Source organism: Eucyclogobius newberryi, unplaced genomic scaffold (assembly GCF_026437365.1).
Source record: "Eucyclogobius newberryi isolate DKJ021-1_F unplaced genomic scaffold, fEucNew1.0.hap1 SCAF_5, whole genome shotgun sequence".
Taxonomy (NCBI): domain Eukaryota; kingdom Metazoa; phylum Chordata; class Actinopteri; order Gobiiformes; family Gobiidae; genus Eucyclogobius; species Eucyclogobius newberryi.
The window spans coordinates 11,903,623-11,925,177 of record NW_027316167.1 but is presented as its reverse complement, the minus strand read 5'-3'; the positions used below and the strand labels follow the sequence as shown (position 1 = coordinate 11,925,177).

At 40.7% G+C, this 21,555-nt stretch overlaps 1 protein-coding gene across 4 annotated transcripts in view; it reads right to left on the bottom strand.

Annotated features, from left to right (window-relative positions):
• Positions 1–21,555, bottom strand: part of dmxl2 (Dmx-like 2) — an 89,064-nt gene that overhangs the window by 64,789 nt on the left and 2,720 nt on the right. For all 4 annotated transcript variants that reach the window (XM_072464991.1, XM_072464994.1, XM_072464992.1 and 1 more), the window contains exon 2: positions 2,722–2,847. In XM_072464991.1, coding sequence (XP_072321092.1) covers positions 2,722–2,847 — 126 coding nt within the window. The remainder of the gene's footprint in view (positions 1–2,721; positions 2,848–21,555) is intronic.

Genomic DNA, 21,555 nt, shown 5'->3' with positions numbered 1-21,555 from the left:
AAAGGAGTGAGGAAAGGAAGAGAGAGAGAGAAAGAAAGAAAGAAAGAAAGAAAGAAAGAGGGAGAGGGAAGGAGGGAGGTGATGAAAGGAGAAGAGAGAGAAAGGATGGGAGAAAGGAAAGGCGAGAGGTGAGAAAGAGAGGGAGGAGAGGAAGGTGTCATTGCCCATTGTGTCACCTTTTTTTCAAACTGTGCACTTTCAGATACTTTAGCACACGCTCTGAAGTTGCTATAGTAACCATACAGTAGTTGGTGCAAACTCGTAGACTGTATAAGAGGACAAAGAGACAGCATACTGTTTGTGTTTCAATGCAACCACAGAGCCAATCAGGAGCGGGATTGTAGAAGGTACGTTTAGCCTTGCAAGCTGTCAATCAAACCTGTTCATAACGCGAGCTGAACAGGACGTCGCCTGATTGGTCGGTTATTATTGTTCATATCTTGATTTACGATGACAACAGCAGGATAAAAACTGAAGAGCTGAAGGTGCTGTCCACTCTTATATACAAGTAGGGCTGTCACAATATCAAATTTTACCGTTTTGATTATTGCAAGAAGAAACATCATAATTTAACGATTATTCAGTATTATTGGAACATGAAAATAAAAAAGCGAAATCTTTAATTTTCTTCCATTGCAATACATCATCACTGTTCCAGTAATACTTGACCGGCGTTATGAAATCAAACTTTCTGAATGCAAAGGTAAAGTTATTGTGATATAAACTGCCACATAAAACTCACTATACATTACTTTTTGAGATCCACATTGAATAGAAATTACATCATTTTGCTTCTAAAATAGTCACAATTATTAGTTTTTACTTCTTATGATTTGATTGTGACCTGAATAATCAAGATTATCGATTAATCGGTTAACATCCATTGACAGCCCCACTTTTGAGATTTGTTCGATGAAATCACAATATCAAATGTTAAGTGTTTTGATTATTGTGAGAAGTATTAACACAACTGAATGATTTGACAATTATTCACGATTACTGAGAAACATGACTAAACCACTGTGAAATCCTTGTCCACTGTCTAATACAGTATTATTACCTGAACAAGACAGTAAAGTTAATGCACCATAAAACTGCCAGATAAAAAAAGTACTTTAGGTGTATTTTTTTGAACAATCGCCTGAATCAAAAATATTTAATTTAGCTTTTTTTTTTTTTTTAAATAACAGTAATTATTTTTTTTTCAGTTATTATTATTTTATTATGACCTGAATGTGAACAATTATTGGATAACATCATAATCTTGACAACCCGAAATGGAATATTAACCGTTTTACTGATAAATACTTGCTCAAAATCCATTAAAAATATATTTAAACTGGTAACAAACTGACTTAAGATGTAAAACGGCTGATTTAGGCAATCATGGGAAAATAGTTTCTCTATCTAAGAATGTACTCAAACTTAAAACTGAGCATTACTCGGGGCTCCAACAGACAGAACACGCACTTAAACACATTTAATTAAAAAGGTGCTAAATCGGACTGTGTGTCAAACTGGATAATGATGACAGGAAGGAAGAGGAAGAGAACTAAAATGGGAGGAAGAAAGAGAAAAGAGGGGAAGAAAGAGAGGAGGGAAAACGAGAGAAAAGAGAAGTAGAGGAGAAAAAGAGGGAGCAGAGGAAGGAGGCGATATGGAGTCTAGACTGAACAGCTTCTCTTCCTCCTCCCTTCATCATTTATATCCTTAATCACTCCATCCGTCTTCCCTCCTGGTTCATCTTGGCTCTTTTGTATTTCCTCTATCCAATAATTTGTTTTTGGAAGACTTTGTTTCTTGTTTTTACTATTGATTTCTTGCTTTTAGTTTCTCTGTTACTTTCAATATAAAGCGCTTTCCATAAGAGCAAGAAACCACATAAAATAAAGTAAAACAAAATGAAACTTACTCAAGGTAAAGGGGCTGTACAAGATATATTTCATGTGATAAAGACAAATCTGTTTTTCCCCCTGACAGATAAAAGCAGCTGTTAGGGTGAAAATAAGACCGCAGTGTCCTGTTTGCGTCTAATTATAGTGTTTAATCCTCTGCAAAGTTGCTGTACCTATAAATCAGGTTGAGCAACTTTAAAAGATGGGATGTGTAAAGATTATTGGGGTAATCAGTACATTTTCAGATTGCACATTCAAATCTACACATATTTACATACAACACATTTTTAAAACGTTTTTAGGGAGTCAGGCCTGTTTCTCTTCATCTTTTCCTGCTTCAAAAATTTAACTAAAAATAAAACACTTCGCCGCTTGCATCACATTACTTTAAATGTTCTAGAGGAATGCTAACGTATTATTACACAATGATACTTAAACAAAATGACGGCTTTCACAGTTGCTTTAACAATGGTGTCAGCAATAATGACTAATAAATGTGATGTTTAAAATAAATGTAACACTGAAAATGGATGTTTTCAGCATGGTTTTAAGACAGAAACCTCTTCACCTCCTTCAATTGTTATCATTTGCTTGTTCTTTGTTCATTCATTGTCATTCCCATCTGTCCTTTTAACACTTTTGATTGCATTACAAAAACCTCACAAGTCCGCCTCCTCCATTTATTTTCAGCTCCGGCCCATTGTAGTCTAGAGTCTAACCCAAATGCCACTTTCTGCGTTTCCCTCTGGCAGACCGACTGAGCAGCGGAGAAGCAGCTGGAGCATCGAGCGGGCACAGCTGGGGGAGGAGCGGGAGGAGGACTTACCCGGCCGAGCTGGTGGGAGCACTCCACGCAGCCCACCTGGATGTTCCCATTCTGGGCCCCTGGGATGATCTGCACACACTCAAAGTCACTGGCCAAGATCACCACGTCACAGCCCGAACCGTAGGCCTGCAACAGAGGACGGAGGACAGAGGGGGGAGAGTGAGCCAATGATAAAACTAACAAAAACTGCATAAGATGAAAAAACATTTGTAAGGCATTCAAAAACAGGAAGCAGACACAATAGATGACTCACTTACATTTGACCAGCACATCACATTCATAAAAGAAGCCAGCAACGACTGTCAATAATCTGGACATTAAAAATACTATGTCATTCCTCTTCTTCTACTACTGTTTGTATCAATCCATAATCCAGCCCATTATTCTGGACTGCTCCACTTGCTTTTTCAATATGCTTAAAAACCAAACTCACAAAAGGTAATGCAAAAACCTCAGGACGGAGGTACACCTCACCCCTCAACCTCAGGACGGAGGTACACCTCACCCTTCAACCTCAGGACGGATGTACACCTCACCCCTCTGCCTCAGGACGGAGGTACACCTCACCCCTCAGCCTCAGGACGGAGGTACACCTCACCCCTCTGCCTCAGGACGGAGGTACACCTCATCCTTCTGCCTCAGGACGGAGGTACACCTCACCCCTCTGCCTCAGGACGGAGGTACACCTCATCCTTCTGCCTCAGGACGGAGGTACGCCTCACCCCTCTGCAATCAGGACAGAGGTACACCTCACCCCTCTGCCTAAGGACGGAGGTACACCTCACCCCTCTGCACTCAGGACAGAGGTACACCTCACCCCTCTGCACTCAGGACAGAGGTACACCTCACCCCTCTGCACTCAGGACGGAGGTACACCTCACCCCTCTGCACTCAGGACGGAGGTACACCTCACCCTCCTGCCTCAGGACGGACGGAGATACACCTCACCCTCCTGCCTCAGGACGGAGGTACACCTCACCCTCCTGCCTCAGGACAGAGGTACACCTCACCCCTCTGCACTCAGGACGGAGGTACACCTCTCCCCTCTGCACTCAGGACGGAGGTACACCTCACCCCTCTGCACTCAGGACGGAGGTACACCTCACCCTCCTGCCTCAGGACGGACGGAGATACACCTCACCCTCCTGCCTCAGGACGGAGGTACACCTCACCCTCCTGCCTCAGGACAGAGGTACACCTCACCCCTCTGCACTCAGGACGGAGGTACACCTCTCCCCTCTGCACTCAGGACGGAGGTACACCTCACCCCTCTGCACTCAGGACGGAGGTACACCTCACCCCTCTGCCTCAGGACGGAGGTACACCTCACCCTCCTGCCTCAGGACGGAGGTACACCTCACCCCTCAGCCTCAGGACGGAGGTACACCTCACCCCTCTGCCTCAGGACGGAGGTACACCTCACCCCTCTGCCTCAGGACGGAGGTACACCTCACCCTTCAGCCTCAGGACGGAGGTACACCTCACCCCTCAACCTCAGGACGGAGGTACACCTCACCCCTCAGCCTCAGGACGGAGGTACACCTCACCCCTCAACCTCAGGACGGAGGTACACCTCACCCCTCTGCCTCAGGACGGAGGTACACCTCACCCTTCAACCTCAGGACGGATGTACACCTCACCCCTCTGCCTCAGGACGGAGGTACACCTCACCCCTCTGCCTCAGGACGGAGGTACACCTCACCGTTCAGCCTCAGGACGGAGGTACACCTCACCCCTCAACCTCAGGACGGAGGTACACCTCACCCCTCAGCCTCAGGACGGAGGTACACCTCACCCCTCAACCTCAGGACGGAGGTACACCTCACCCCTCAACCTCAGGACGGAGGTACACCTCACCCTTCAACCTCAGGACGGATGTACACCTCACCCCTCTGCCTCAGGACGGAGGTACACCTCACCCCTCTGCACTCAGGACGGAGGTACGTGTTTATTAGTTCAGGTATAGATCAAAGACCATTTAAGGTTCTGATAATATGTCCTTATTATATTTGTGGGTATTTTAATTGTATCAATACTTTTATCAAGGGATTATCATTAACAATAGTGTTCGATAGATTATCAATAGTTTTGATTTTCATCACTCATTCATAATAGTATTGGTTCATATTGTCGCTATGTCCTTGTGCGAGACCCTTCACCCACTTTGCTGACGTGAACGTGGCGAGTGTGGGGGTGGTCAGAAAGGGCCCTGTCAATCATCGCCCCGGGGCAGCTGTGCCTCTTATGAGTGTTCCAAGTGAATACAAACTAATGGATGATAGTAGTTTGAGAGGATTTGTGCTTAACATTGTGGAAAGTACAACCACTAGAAAACTACACATACGGAGCCTCAGACGCTGATAAGAACTGTATTGTAGACTCTGGCACATTCGACCAGAACCAACATTGACCTTTTTAACAGCTACAGCGGCTTGTCAGTCCTGCCTTGTTCTGAGCCTCGCTGCAGTCTGTACGTCCTACATAATAACATCTTGACAGTGGCAAAGTGTATTGAGCGCTTGAGCACGATTCTACCCCAAAACATCAACTGACAAGCAAGGATACCTGAAGAACATAGTTAGTAGTCGATGGGCAAAATTGATGTGAGGAGGAAGATAAACAACTTCAATGCAAAACTGGAGTCTTGATCCGAGGTGAAGCCGTCAGCTAGCGGTTACATCACATTCACGTTGATCAATAACTGGCCCATCGGTGTTGAACGTGTAAAGGCAGTCAGGTGCCTTTACACCTGACCTTTACAGGTCAGGTGTATAAACAGCAGCAGTGGAAAGGCGACAGAGAGCACAGAGCCTCAATCCCTTTCATTATTCAGGAGAACAGAAGAAGAGCCAGAGACACATAACAGGACCACATTACAGTCAACTAACGCCACTATGTCACAGACATGACGCAACCGTTTCACTGTCCGTTGTCGTGGTTTAGCTGTGACGCACACTGATACGCGTGGTGAGCGAAAAGGGAAATTATGTCAGGCTGCTCAGCACAATTTAAGAACATGTTTTCATAATCGTTTCATTTCGTAATCCGAAATTTCCCCATTGTGTGGACGAATAAAGACTATCTTAACTGGACAGTACAGAGAAACACAAGCCAAACACCTTTCATGACAACAACAACAACAACAACAGTGCCAAATTTCATACATCTATAATAATTTTGATCATTTATTTTTGAATACCGGTATCCTCTCTCTAAAAACCTTCAGTTACAATGTCTCAACCTTCCTTTGGTTAAAAATGTATTCACAAAACTTCAACGTACAATAGAATACAATAGAAATAGCTGGTTAGCATCAGTTTCCAGTTTCCTTGCGTTAAAGTGCATAATGTATAACAAAAGATACATTAAAATGCAGCATGGGGAGGCACAGAGGAGTGAAACAAATGCAGAAAAAGCAGAAAGTAGTTTTGTGTTTTCTCACAGCGTCACAATTACAATTTTCTGAGATCGGCCTTGTGATGGAAAGTATAATTAAGGCACGATTCAGGTTAGATTTCTAAAGAAAACATTTGTTATGTTTGGGTGACGTCAGCTCTTCACGTACCAGACCTCTGCGAGCCACGAGCTGAGCACATTCTGCCACGGAACCGAAGACTAGTACAGTGAAAATGTTTTTACTGACAATCATCTGAAGTACAACCGGCAACAATAAAGCAGACTAAAAAAAGATAAACGTATAAAAGATGAGGTGGAAAGAAAACAAGATGGGTGCTGTGCTTTAGTGCGACTGCGGCACTTGGGTCGGCGCATTACGGCTGGAATTAAAGAGCGGTCACCGTCACGGGCCGAGGAGGATTCACTGAAACACAGAGCACAGTCTCGTGTGTGAGGGCTTAAGGAGCAGAACGGATGTCCCACGTTTACTGTAAGGACTGAGAAGGTGAAAGCTACTGTTTCAGACTGTCGTTATAAATTCATTTAACAGTACAAGAGGGTGAATCTAGGACATTGTCAATATGTGGTGCTGTAGTTAGTATTTTGTGTCTTATTATAGTCATTTCTGCCCTAAGTCCAACCAAACACTGGGAGAGCTGTTTGGACTTTGTCGCAGTCTTTATTTAGTCATGATACATAAATTCAAAAGTCAATTTAAAAAAGTAAAAAGAAAAGAAAGGGTATGATACAAATACTACAATGAAAAGGGAAACACTTTTTTTTAAGACATATTGCCCTTTTGTCTGGTATATGGGGTGCACGGTGGCAAAGGCGGTTAGCGCTCTTGCCTCCCAAGAAGGAGATCATGGGTTCGGACCAGACTAACATCACATGATCTCTCTGGGTGGAGTCTGCATGTTCTACCCGTGTTACCGTGGGTTCTCTCCGGGTTCTCCGGCTCCGCCCACCGTCCAAAGACATGCATTTGTTAGGTAAATTGTTGAAAATTAGCATATTCTGCTACATACACTTAAAACATTGCATCTGGTTCGTCCAATGTAAATGATACGTCCTTAAATAAATAAAAATATAGTTCTAATCTCCAAAATGCTGCTATATTTATATTACCGGTAATTATTTTTTCTTTTTGATGTATAGGTTGTTTTTTAATTTTTCATTGTTTTATGTTGCACCGAACCACCAAAGCAGGTGTTCTATGTTTGTGAATTATGTTCATTGACAATGGCAATAAACCTTTTCTGATTCTGATTCCCTATTTTGGAGATTTTAAATTACAATATAGATTTGAAAATGTCTGCCGCACTGTTTTCCGCCGGCCCCTTTACGACACAATAACAAGCAGAAGATTTTAGTACAATGACATTTCTTTATCAATATGGGAAAGCGACGTTGCTGAATCCTACATGTGTCAGTGTTTAAGAATACAAAAGTACAGGCACTGAGCGTGTATCTGTGGAGATCAAACCACAGCCTGTATAATATATATCAGTGTGAATATCCGACCCCGAATACACAGTCTATGGGTGAAACGCAGACTGTCAAAGCAATAAAGATGACTCAAACATGCACGAATCACTCTAAATACAACTTTGAGTGGTTTAACAAGAAGGGAAACATGGTTAAAAGCTCCAAAAAGTCAATTTTGCATAATAGCTCGCCACAATCCAAAGAAGGAAAGTAAAAAGAGTAATTTTGTGTTTGCTTTGTGTTGACTCTTCTCTAAAAAGTGCACTCCAGGTCCGCCTTTTGTCAATGTGCTGACTTAAACCGCCACATTTCCCCCGTCAGTCTGAATGGCTCACTCACATCAGCTCAGCCTTTGGACACAATCACCTGGACAACACCTCCGCCATGACAAAGCAACGGCATCGCACACAACCGGAATATGCAGAGTTTTATGGCTCGTTTTGCACTGTTAAATATTTTAATAGAAGTTAGTATTGGACCTCAGGGCTAGCAATAGAGTAAGAAAGAAACTGTATGTTGCTATCAAATTGTATCACTATATTAGCACGGAATTGGTGTTTTCTTTATCCCTGATGAGTAACTGTTATGGATTTTCTGCCCTTTGAGCCAATAGTGTTGTTGGACTTTAGCTTTGCTGTGGATGTGTTTCTGAAACGTCAAAAAGCGTGACGTTATTAAAACAAATAGCCACATTTTAAGTTTTAAATGTTTGTTTTTTTAACTGAAAACCACCGCGTGAGGGACATTAGTTACCAAATAGCTGGTTATCCTCTGGTTTTAAAAAATATATGATGAAAATTGTTGGGGCGGGAATACTTCACCAGCCTACACAGCATAATTTGCCAAACTTCATGCCTGAAAGAAAAGAACAAACCTCTTCACAAGACATATGCATAAACACACACACGCACGCACACACACACACGCACACGCACACTAAAGGAGGCTGCATGAAACACGATTCATACATTTTGGAGTAAACCATGACGGAGCACTCGCTGTCATGTGGGTTGTGTACAAGTCTGAGCTCGTCATAGTAGAGAAGTAGAAGTATAAACTGCCCGTGCTGCATCAGATTCCATAGTCCTGTGTCTAATGTGATCCTGCAGCGTGTGGGACCACAGCTGCTCCAGCGTGTGCGTGTGTGTGTGTGTGTGTGTGCGTGCGTGTGTGTGTGTGCGTGCGTGTGTGTGTGTGTGTGTTTGATGTTCATGTTTGGGTTGGCTTTGGCTCTGAGTCAGCAGCCGAGCAGAAAGACACAGCTATTTTTATTCTATTAAAAGTGCAATATTCATTTACTTTTACCTCTCTCTCTGTGTGTGTGCGTGTGTGCGTGTGCGTGCGTGCGTGTGCGTGCGTGTGTGTGTTTAGAAAAGGTCTGTACTTTGGTCCTATTAAAATATCATATGACTGTAAAGACACGACCACAAAAAGAATAATGTATTTCGTCGTTGATGAATCCAACTCAAGTGTATTTAAATTGCAATACAATGTGAATCAGCGAGCCATCCTTATTTCTCTGTGAAATTGGGAGTAAATAAATATATTAAGGGTGTAACAATAAATCGATTGATCGTGATTAGTAATTGTTACCTGGACTATATAAAACACATATGGAAAGACCTGTTATAACTCAAAAATAAGAAGCGATTTCAGTTTTTCAACAATAATTCATAAATATGCTTTATTTAGTAAAACATGTTTTTAAACAGTCTCCGTGTTCAGTAGAAATAATTATCAACAAATAATGTTAGTGACAGCCCTAAAATATGTGATTATGACATCTCTAGCAAAGTCATTGCACCATTTGATTAGTATCTCACAGGAAGATATATCAAAAATGAATGAAGATATGTAAATTATCTAACTGACCTAAAATAAATGACAGAAAGGTGTAGCGTAAGGGTCTAGATGGACACTTTTGCCCTATTGTGGTTATGGTTCACTCACGCTTTGTGCAATACTTGAACCTCAACCATGACATTTACAGACATGTTTTAGCACATTTCGGATGATTTGTCAAAATATCATGGGAATAATGCAAAAAAACAGGTGTGTAAAATAATACGGCCTCTCAGCTGTTCCAAGTGATGCTCTCCAGAGTTACCAAGCAACAGAATTAGCAAAATCAAGTTTGTCTTTTAGGTTATTGCAAACTACATTGTTTTGCTATCATGCATACAATAGCCACATAAACTTGTTCGTTGTGTCAATTTCATATTACAATAAAACACGCTCTAATATTAGGTAGGTTTTAGTTTTGATCACAGCACCACCACCTTTGCACATGTTTAGTTTAATTTTCTTTCCGGTTTTTGCTCATGCCGGGGTTTAAGCGCCAAACCTACTACATAATCAAACATTCATCATTATATATCGTTCGTGATCCTCTTACGCTAAACACTAAAACAATAAAACACAAGTGAAACTTCGATGGGGAAATTCCACTTCATTTATGACAAATTATTGTGCAAAACCCAACTTTACTCAATATAGGACGTCACCAAGTGGTTTTCCCCATCCAGGCATGTCTGTCCATGCTGTTATTGTGTATTTTGAGTAAATTAATTGAAATCGAATAAGTAAATTTGACACGGTTTTACATTTACAAACTACAAACACACAATAGACAATAGGACTTTTATTTATTATTGTTATTTTTAAAATGATTTCCTTAAGAATTTGGGCTTTAGTCCGACACGGGTCAAAGCAGAGAGAGAACGACTTTCATTTCGGACACTTCGGAGATCGTGAAAGGATTACGCCCACTCGCTCGTTCATAAAAATGGACCTACTACTTCAATTTGGACAGATTCGCTCAACAAATCCACATACTAACATCCTGAGTGAGGTCAATGCACTCCCCCCCTCTCCCTCCTTTGAGCTACATAGTTTTCAGGTTTTCTATTTTTAGCCCCTCGTCGTACATCAGAAGCTTTGCATATCCAACTCGCTCAGGTGCCTCTGCGTCGGTGCCGGATTCACAAACGTTCAGACTCAGCGCAACATCTGTGACTTGTTATTTCTGCAGACGGGGGTCAAACTCTTCGGAAATGCGCACAAATTTGCAGATATTGTAAAATTTACGATGAAGAGATATTGCAGGTTTTCTTTTCGGCGCTGGTGCCTAACTAGGTCACCGCCGACCAAGAGCTGCACGATGTTAACGACGACTGGTGACACATTTGGAAAAGAACGTAATGAGGATGAAGCAAAAGTAAAAGAGTAAACCAGTTTTAAAAAAATGGAAGAATTGGGACTTTGGGTCAGTGGGTTACATTAGGACTGGGCGATATGGTGATAATAACCGAATCTTGAGCTCATTCCTTTGTCAATCTGCCATTTTGGTCAAATTGACATTAAAATGCGAAAGATTTGTCATGGTTGAGGTTTAAAAATGTTGCACAAAATGCGAATGAACCATACAATTAACTCCGAAGTACAAAAATATCACTTAATACTTTACACAAGCTCATTTTTAAGAGAATACACACTAGATATTTTTAAGGCAAGGCAAGGCAAGGCAAGGCAAGTTTATTTGTAGAGCACATTTCATACACAAGGCAATTCAAAGTGCTTCACACAGCAGGAAAAATGCATTCAAATCACAAAGAAATTACAGAAATACAATAAAATTAACTAAATTAAAAATTATCAATCCAACTGATTTTCTAAACTAATAAAATCACAAACAAAAGAGAAGAGTGCAACGATAAAAATTAACTACAATAAAATTAACTAAATTAAAAATTATCAATCCAACTGATTTTCTAAACTAATAAAATCACAAACAAAAGAGAAGAGTGCAAAGAAAAAATCCCTTCAGTCATATGCGCAGCTAAACAAAACTGTTTTTAGCTTAGATTTGAACATTGTCAGAGTAGAAGCCTGTCTCACATCTTCAGGAAGACTGTTCCAGATTTTAGCTGCATAAAACTGAAACGCAGATTCCCCATGTTTTGTCCTGACTCTGGGCACCCGCAGGAGGCCAGTCCCTGAGGTCCTCAGAGTCCGAGATGGTTCATATGGCACTAACATATCCAAGATGTACTTTGGTGCTAGGCCATGGAGAGACTTGTACACAAGCAGAGCTGCTTAAAAGTCTATTCTCTGAGCCACAGGGAGCCAGTGCAGAGACCTGAGAACAGGACTAATGTGATCATACTTCCTGGTTCTAGTCAGGACCCGAGCAGCAGCGTTCTGGATGTACTGCAGCTGTTTTACAGCTCGTTTGGAGAGACCAGTGAGCAGGCCATTACAGTAGTCTAATCTACTGGAGACAAACGCGTGGATAAGTCTCTCTAAATCTGGTTTTGACACTATATTTTTGATTTTGGCAATGTTTTTTAGATGGTAAAAAGCTGCTGATGTTATTGATTTGACGTGGCTATTAAAGTTCAAGTCTGAGTCCATTATTACCCCCAGATTTCTAATTTGGTTTGTAGGTTTTAGAGCGAGACTCTGGAGGTGACCGCTAACACTTTCTCTTTGTTTCTGTGGGCCAAAAACGATTATTTCAGTCTTGTCTGAGTTCAGCTGGAGAAAGTTGTTTTGCATCCACACACTGATCTGTTGGATGCAGTGACAGAGTGAATCTACTGGTCCATAGTCACCTGCCGATAGTGAAACATAGATCTGAGTGTCGTCTGCATAATTGTGATAGGACACATTTTCACTGCGTATCAACTGACCCAACGGCAGCATGTAGAGGTTGAACAGAAGGGGACCCAGGACTGACCCTTGGGGCACTCCACAGGTCAGGGTCATGTGGTCTGAGACACAGCTACCAATTTCAACAAAGTACTTCCTGTCTTCCAGATAGGACCTTAACCAGTTTAGGGCAGTGCCAGTGATGCCCACCCAGTCCTCTAGTCTCTGTAAGAGGATCCCATGATCGACAGTGTCAAAAGCAGCACTCAGATCTAACAGAATTAAGACTGAGGCTTTGCCTGTGTCAGTGTTCAGGCGGATGTCATTTGTCACCTTGACAAGAGCAGTCTCAGTGCTGTGATGAGGTCTAAAACCTGACTGAAAAACATCAAATGAGTTGTTTATTAAGAGGAAATCTGTGAGCTGTTGGTAAACAACCTTTTCAAGGACTTTGCCCCAAAATGGCAGATTAGAGATGGGCCGGTAATGACTCAGTACTGCGGCATCAAGACTGCTCTTCTTTAGGAGAGGCTTTATGACCGCAGTTTTTAAAGACATTGGGAATGTTCCAGATTGAAGCGACATGTTAACTATGTGAGTGAATGGTGCTAACAAACTGTTCAGCACAGACTTTAGAAATTTGGTGGGTAACACATCAAGGCAGCATGTAGATGAACTCAGACTGGTGATGATCTCATGGACAGTTTTGTCAGTTACTGGTGCAAAGTGAGTTAGCTCTAAGTGTCTTGGTGGTTTTAGGGTAATTTTTTGCATTGTGGGATTTATAGCATTTTTAATGCCCTGAACTTTGTCATTAAAGAATAATGCAAACTCATTACACTTGGATGTGGAAATGAGTTCTAATGGCAGCTGAGCTGGAGGGTTTGTTAATCTGTTTACTGTGGCAAACAGGACACGCGAGTTTTTACTGCAGCTTCCAATTATTTCAGAAACATATCTTTCCCTAGTTCTACATAAGATTAGGTTGTACATGTTCAGCTTTTCTTTGTAAATCTCTTTATGAACCTGGAGCTTTGACTTGCGCCATTTCCGTTCGGCCCTGCGGCACTCCCTTTTCTGTGCCCTGACCGAATCATCATTTCTCCACGGCGCCTTCTGCTTATTTTTAACCATTTTAGCCTTTATAGGGGCGATGGTGTCCAGAACATTCAAAACACTAGATGTAACAGAGTTCAACAAATCATTTACATTAGAACATGAGACATTTTCAAAGTTTATCATTTCCACAAACAGTGCACCTGTGCCATCACTTATGTGTCTCCTCTGAACAACTGCAGGACCAACCGGAGGTTTGGGAGAAACAGACAGGTCAAAGAAGACACAGAAATGATCAGACAGAGCAACATCGATCACATTAACATTTGAAATATTTACCCCCTTTGTAATTATGAGATCTAGAGTGTGTCCTTTGCTGTGGGTGGGGCCTCTCACATGCTGAGTAAGACTGAAGGTTTCAAGGACAGCATCAAGCTCTTTAGCGTTTCTGTCACAAATATTATCAACATGCACATTGAAATCACCTGTAATGACCAAACCATCAAAGTCTGTGCATATGACTGAAAGCATCTCAGTAAAATCATCAATAAAACTTTGGCAGTGCTGTATAAAACAATGAAGAGAATGGATGGAGACCGTTTTAGCTCCATTTTAAAGGATACATACTCAAATGATGAAAACACCCCAAAAGACAACCTGCGGGTAATTATTTCATCTCTAAAGACAGCACAGACTCCACCCCCTTTTTTGTTTTCTCGTGTTTCAGATTCAAACTTAAAGTTGGGTGGAGCAGATTCTACCAGAACTACATTTCCTGTGTTTTTGTCAAGCCATGTTTCAGTTAAAAACATAAAATCAAGATTATAAGAAGAAATAAAATTATTAATTAAGAGAGATTTGTTACATAAGGATCTGACATTTAGCACAGCAAGTTTCAGACTAGTTTCAGTGAGACTGGGCTTTATCTTTTCACAGGGAATATGAATCACATTTCTCAGATTGGGCCTGACTCGCATTTTGTTTTTCCATCTGTGTGATGATGTGACTACAGAAATAGCACTAGGGGGGGCTCTTTTTACATAGGGCCCCGGGTTGGTTTGATTTTTAATGTGACAATAAGTCCCGGCAACGCTGAGACCCAGTGCATCCTAGCTATGGGAGATACCAGGTAAAAGGTGAGGTTGGATGGGTGGTGGGGCTTTTGTAGCCAAGGAGAGTTTGGGACCAGGTGAGAGGCGAGGGGGGATGGGTGGTGGGGCTTTTGTTGGTGTAGTCGGCATAGCCCTTGCTATATTGGGCGTGAGTGGAGCCATCTTAATGCCTGATTTGATCAGACTTTCAAAATGGCTGGGAAGGCCCATGGGTGAGAGTGGAGATGAGAAGGAGAATGATGAATCTTTAGTGGGAGTAGATGTTGCAGGGGGAACCCAGGGCTGGTGTGAAGGCAGGGGCGATGACAGGGATGTTGTTGGGCTTGTCACAGATGGGTCCAAGGCCTTTGAAGATTGTTCCTTTGCTGGAGGCGGTGGAGGTGAATGTGGAGCAGCTGGAGCTGAATCCTTTGCTGGTGGTGGTGGAGCAGCTGCTGATGAATCCTTTGGTGGAGGCTGAGGTTGTGGTGCTTTTGTTGAAACATTGGCTCGGTCTCTGGCTGATGGAGCAGGAATTCTTCTCTCATTCCTCTCTTCTCTAACTATCTGCTCAGGACCCTGTCCAGGCCCAGTCCAATGCCTCAGAGCGTGGAGCAGGTTCTCTGTCAGCACCCTCACTCCACCTCTGCATAGGTGGGGGCCATTTCTCTTAAACAGGTCCTCTCGTTTCCAGAATAGATAGAAGTTCTCAATGTAGTGTAGTCCTCTCGGGGAACACTCTTTGGACAGCCATGTGTTCAGCTGAAGAAGCCGGCTAAACTTGTTTATCCTCCTGTCGATGTTTGGAAGAGGTCCACTTATGAATGTTTTGATTTCCATTTTATCAAGCACGTCGAATAACTTCAAGAAGTCTTTTTTCAAAACTTCAGTTCCCGCCGCATGTCCACTGCACCCACGTGCACAATCAGCTGTTTAGCTCCTCCATGCTTAGCCATAATATTTGGAAGGAGTGACGTTATCTCAGAAACAGTGGCGCTTGGAAAAGAATGTGTGTTTATCTTTTCATGCGTCACGTGACTTATCGCGCCGTCCCCAACTAAAACAATCTCCGTGACCTTGGCTTGTGGCACAGTTCCTCCTTGCTGTATTTTGGCCACGTCATCTTTCCTTTTTTCATTTAATTCCATCTCTGAAAGTGGTAAAAATCTGTTGGTGAGCTGTATTTTAGGTGACTTCACGTTATCTTTGTATCGTTTAGGCTTTGCTCCAAGTTTGTTCCAAGAAACAGCCTGGTCTTTCTGGTTTTTAGACAGTTTTGGAAACGACACAGAGTCACTGCGGTTTAGGTTGAAAGTAGCAGTTTTTCATGTAAAAAGTGTGCTCTTCTTACCGTCGGTTGACACAGGAATTGTATCGTGAAGAACTTTTTCAGATTCCAAAACAAATATCCGTGTTTTCAGCTCATTAATTTCTTGTTGATATTTCCGACAGCGTTCACAGTCTTTCTCCCTTCTTCTCACGGACATGTCGCTGGCGTCAGATATGTCGTTAAAACTGGAAAAATGTTCTTAAAATCCTTGGTTTACTTGAAAAAGTCTAAAGCAAAAATGTTTGGAAGACAAAAACTGATTAAAAAGCAAAATAAATAAGGAAATCAGCGATAGCAAGCGGAGCGAGCAAAAAAGCGTGTGCACTCTTCGGAAGCAGGATGCTAAAAAAACACAGTTGCAATAGGATACATTTTCCAATACATTTCCCACCTCTACATGTATCGTGATAGAATCGGGATTGTGATCGAACCGCAAGAAAAATCTGACCTTATTCTTTTGGAATATTGCCCAGCACTACAGTATACTGCACTAGTAGTACACTTTGAGTTGACCTCTTAGAATTACAGCAATAAAAACAAACAGGGAAAGCTCCATGTAATCGAATTTGTTCTGTAACCACTGATTTACTCTATCGACAATTACTACATCAACTTCCATCCAACTCGGTTCCAAAACCGATGGATATAGACGAAATATTATCATGTCTACTTTTTTTTGCGGCAGTGGGTGAGTTGTTGTTGCTGTTGTGGTAGAAAGATAAGATTGGAGCTGTAGAGGGTCAAATAAGGAACTCCAAAGATTTTAGACACAACAAACAAACTCTAAACTGAAATGTTTTATTCTATTATTTGTTTATTGCAGCTCATGTTTTTTGAATGATAAGTGGAATTTTGATGACAAATGATAAGAAGAGTTGTGTCAGTGGCATAAAGCTGTGTCAATATTATTATAGTTTATAATAGCAGTGATATTACCGGTATAGCTTGTATTTTCTATTGCAATATATCACACTTTAAAATGAGAAAATGTGATGGGTGTTTTGTACAACATTGTTATATATTATATTCAAACATTTTATGACTAAATCAGACCATTGAGTGCATCAAACTGCTAAATCTTATATTGTAAACCCGTAATTAACTGCTCGATACGGGGTTATACTACATTACCTGCACGTTCGCTGTACTAAAGTATGTGCATGCTCAAAAATGTTCTGCGTGTGAATGAGTACAAATGTAAATATTACACTTTTTATTAAGTTTTTCCTAACTCTAACAACGACGAAACATGAACAAATCAGAAGCAAGTCGACTCAATAGCCTTTGTAAAACTGAAAGGCTTGAAGCGGTGCCCTGCTGTCATCATCGGTGAGTACACAGAGCTGCGGATAACTGAAATATTCATACGGCATCTCAGACTGAAGCCGAGGTTATTTTTATCAGCTCTCAGGGAACAGTTCCTTGGCTTCACTAATACATCCCCAACCCAGCGCGATCAAAGACTAATTTCAATATGGATAAGTGTCTTTGTGAGCGTGACGTGACCTTTTCACGAAGTGACGGACGATGATGTTCAGATTATATCGCTGTAATAAGAGAACTTTTGAGTGCTTTTGAGTCCTGCAGGTGAAAATGAATCCTGACAATGTGTTTCAAATTTCTTTAGTCACCACGTATGTACTTTGTCTAGAAAAAGTTATTTTGTCAAGTTTATGCAGAGCTTTGGCTACGAGAATTACGTATTAGCAAATGTTGTGTCCAGTGTTTGCGATGGTGGAGCAAAGTCTAATTTTCTCCCCCTTGAACACAAAAATTGGTAAAACAAATGATACTTTATGTTTGTTGTATTGTCATAAAACATAGAGAGGCTTTCTTGATCGGTAGAGGCAGGTGACATCTATACTAGTGTCACTATTTGTATTAAAACATTTAAAAATGAATACACTAAAATGTTAGTCATGAACGATTTCATGATTTTTATGTCGTCTCTTTATAGACAACACGTAAAAAGAGCTGGTATTGTGCTGCTTACTGGAACCACCTAATATCAGTATTATTATAAACCCAAACATTATACAGCTAATTTCATACGCTAATTGTTAATTAAAATAAAACAACAAGAGTCTACACCCTCAATTACCTTTTTGAACTTTTTTGGGGTTGGTATTAGACAAAACTTAATCCAAAGTGTTGGTAATTCTACATTTTTGATGGGTAATGCTAAACATTTTAGTGTATTTATTTTTTTATTTTTTAATACAAATAGTGACACTAGTATGGATGTCACCTGCCTCTACCAATCAAGAAAGTGTCTGTATGTTTTATGACAATTTAACAAACATAAAGTAGGCAAGACAAGTTTATTTGTAGAGCACATTTCATACAAGGCCATTAAAAGTGCTTCACAGCAGGAAAAATGCATTAATGCATTAATAAAGTATCATTTGTTTTACCATTTTTTTGTGGTATTGCTATATTTTGCATAAGCATCAAACCCAGTGTCTCCTTTTCTTGGCCCATGAGTCTAAATGTCTTGGTGCCGATACCATAACAACGTAAAAACAAAGTGATGTTAAAATGACTGTACCTGCTGTAACCTCCCATCCATCACAAGACCACTGTCGTCTAGATATTACAGTCATAACAAAACAGGATATGAACAATCATAACTTGACAGTGGTCACGGTGAATTTGCCTCTTGACGTGATAAACAGAAGTTTAATCACCAAAATGAACCAACATGGCGTAATTATGTCTGTGTTAATGAGATTTGTAAACCATAGAAGCTGAATTTCTCAAGGGCACAGCACATCTGAATCCTCCACACTGGCTTTTGGACCACTGACAACAGGCCATCTGTCTCCCACTGCCGCTTTCCAAAGTCCAAACATAAAACCCTTTAGCTTTCCCTTCTCACATTAAATAAGGGAGTTTTTACATTACAAACACAGGCTAGGCTACATTAATGTTTCCCTAGAATGGGTTTGGTGAAACAGAGGCACCAGTGGCTCTGCGTTCACTCAGTACATTTCCTAATGTTGGTGTTTGGAGCCGAGCTAAAACTAGTTGTTGTTGAGCCCTTCAGCAAGTAACACTTTACCTGTAGTGTGTGTGAGTGTGTGTGAGTGTGTGAGAAACGTGAGAATGTGTGTATGTGTATTGCCAACAAGCTGATATATAATTTATCGCTACGTAAAGAACAGCTATCATGCATTATTTGTGTTATTACCTTTTAAGATAAGATAAGATAAGATAATCCTTTATTGTCCCACATGGGGAAATTTCATTGTTGCAACGCAGGTAGATACAGAGGTAAATACAGAAGAAAAGAACAGATCACTTATAGGAAGTTTGAAAAACACTCTCAATTGAAGATCTCTTATAAAAAGCTTAGGATGTCCGCCGGGATAACGTGACGCTCTCCGGGTGAGACGATGGTTCTCCGCACGTGCTCTTTAGCACCTTTAGTCTGACATTTCATAGTTTAGAACTTGAAATTATCATAATCATTCAGGCATTTCCCACATTAGGAACTGAGTTTACTGGCAGCAGGGGGAATTACATAGTGAAGATAAACTAAAGCTAGCTTGTTCTGCATGCAGTTATAATGAACATGGTTTATGGACATAACAGCTAACACCTATGAGTCACAAAACAGGGACATTTGGAGCTGTGTTTAGTGAAGCTCACAAAACGGGATCAATTAAACTACGGTGAATGAAGTTAAATACAACTCCAGGTGAGTTTTTTGTTGAAAGAAAAAGGTTATAACATGGTTAAAAGCTCAGAAAAGTACATTTTGATTAACAAGTGTCCTTTAAAGCCTAAAGGTTCAGTTGATTTGGGAATCATGTCTTCTTCCCTATTTTTACAATATGCTATATATCAACCAATTCAATACCAAACGTGTAGCAAAGGTGCTATGAAGCCTCACTGTTGCTTATTTTACCCACACAACGCTGCTCTTGTTAGTTCAATATGACTGTATGTGACCTATGGCTACGAGGGTGGACTTGACTGTAACTGGACATGATGTCTCCTGCTCTCCTCCGGGACACGACATGTTTCCTGGCTGAGGGAGGGCTTTGAGCATGAACCACATGGACCTCTGTCTCATGAAGCAGCAGCTGCCTCCTCCTCCTCCTCCTCCTCCATGACCTCTGCTCTGACCTTTAGGCACAAAGCCAGTTAACAGCTTTGATCCGTCGTAGGAGACACCTGCCTAATGCACAAGTGACACCCACAAGAAAACAATGAAGAGACAAGGAGAGAAGTTCTTTGCAATTTCAATGTTTGTTCACATCAAACTCATATGAAATGCTCCAGTTACAGAATTGGAAAATGAATGTGCCCCTGCAGAGGAAAACAATGTGAAAACCTACTATAATCCAACAGTTTAGACCTATACAGTCTCCAGTGTATGTTTTGAAATGCATGTAAATGTTTGATGAATTTCATATTTTCATCCTTTCGCAAATCTCAAATGTAATTACAATTTAAAAGTCTGAAAAAAGTGTAAGGGAGCTACTGTGTATTACTGTACAACAATCAATGATGAAAAGATTGCTGGTGCAACTTATACTTATATTTACACTTACATATATTTATACTTATACTCCGGAGCGACTTATATGTGATATTATTTGTTATTGAGTGTCTGCGTGATGTCACGCAGACACTCAATTGAGTGATGATTTTCCATTTAGCCAGTTTCAACTCCTTAACGCTTCAACCGACTTCAACAAGTTATACCTCATTGTGATCGCTTTCGCAGTAGTACGTGTGCTATTACTTTTGACATTTGAACAACTTGTACTTTTTGCAGAATTTGCAAAAGTATTAGTACTCCATTTAGCCAGTTTCAACTCCTTATTGCTTTAACCGATTTCAACATGTTATACCTCATTACGATCGCTTTCGTAGTAGTACGTGTGCTATTACTTTTGACATTTGAACAACTTGTACTTTTTGAAGAATTTGCAAAAGTATTAGTACTTTTTCCCCAGTGAAATAAATGGGGCATTATGAGTGTCTGCGTAATTCTTTAGGCTTTATTCTTTAGGCTTTATTCTTTAGACTTTTGCAAATTATTTAGTTTTCACACTTGCAACCTTATTTCATACTCCAGTGCAACTTATATGTTTTTTTCTTCTTTATTATGCATTTTTTGGCTGGTGAGACTTATACTCCGATGCGACTTATAGTCCGGAAAATACGGTAATGACCATTGACCAAACCGAGATTCAAATATGTTCTGGAGAAAGTGTTTCTTCTAATTCTTCGTACAATGATAGAATGTATGATCATTTGTACGAGGGCTGTGCAATAAATACAATTTTAATCGAGATTGAGATTAAGTCGTTTCTAATAGTCAGTGATCAGTTTGGGTCTTTTTAATCGAGAGGAAACATTTTAACTTTTGTGTGGTCAGTGAAAATGATTAAAAGTATAAATGTTCCGAGAACGTACAATGAAAGCCAGTTTAATGTAATTTAAATTAACTAAATAAAACTGCACCAAAAATGAAGATGGTTTCTTTTGACAAATCACCCAGCCTCATATTTTCAGGGAGTATTAGAAGTCAATTAATGACAATACCTTAAAAATAAGGTTTAGATATAGATAACATGGAATGCTTTAGCGATGATAACGATACTGCAACACTGCAAGTAATCAATATCAATGTAAACAGCAAAGAGAGGTCACAGAAAGGCTGCAAGCTGAAGCTATGTACATGCTCAGAATGCCCCAAAGTCATAGCAGTAGAATAAATTAAAATATGTCAACAAAACATCAAGAAAATGGACTGTTTTGTTAAGTTTTGAGTACAGGTTTGAAACACTCAGACACTGCGTGGCATAC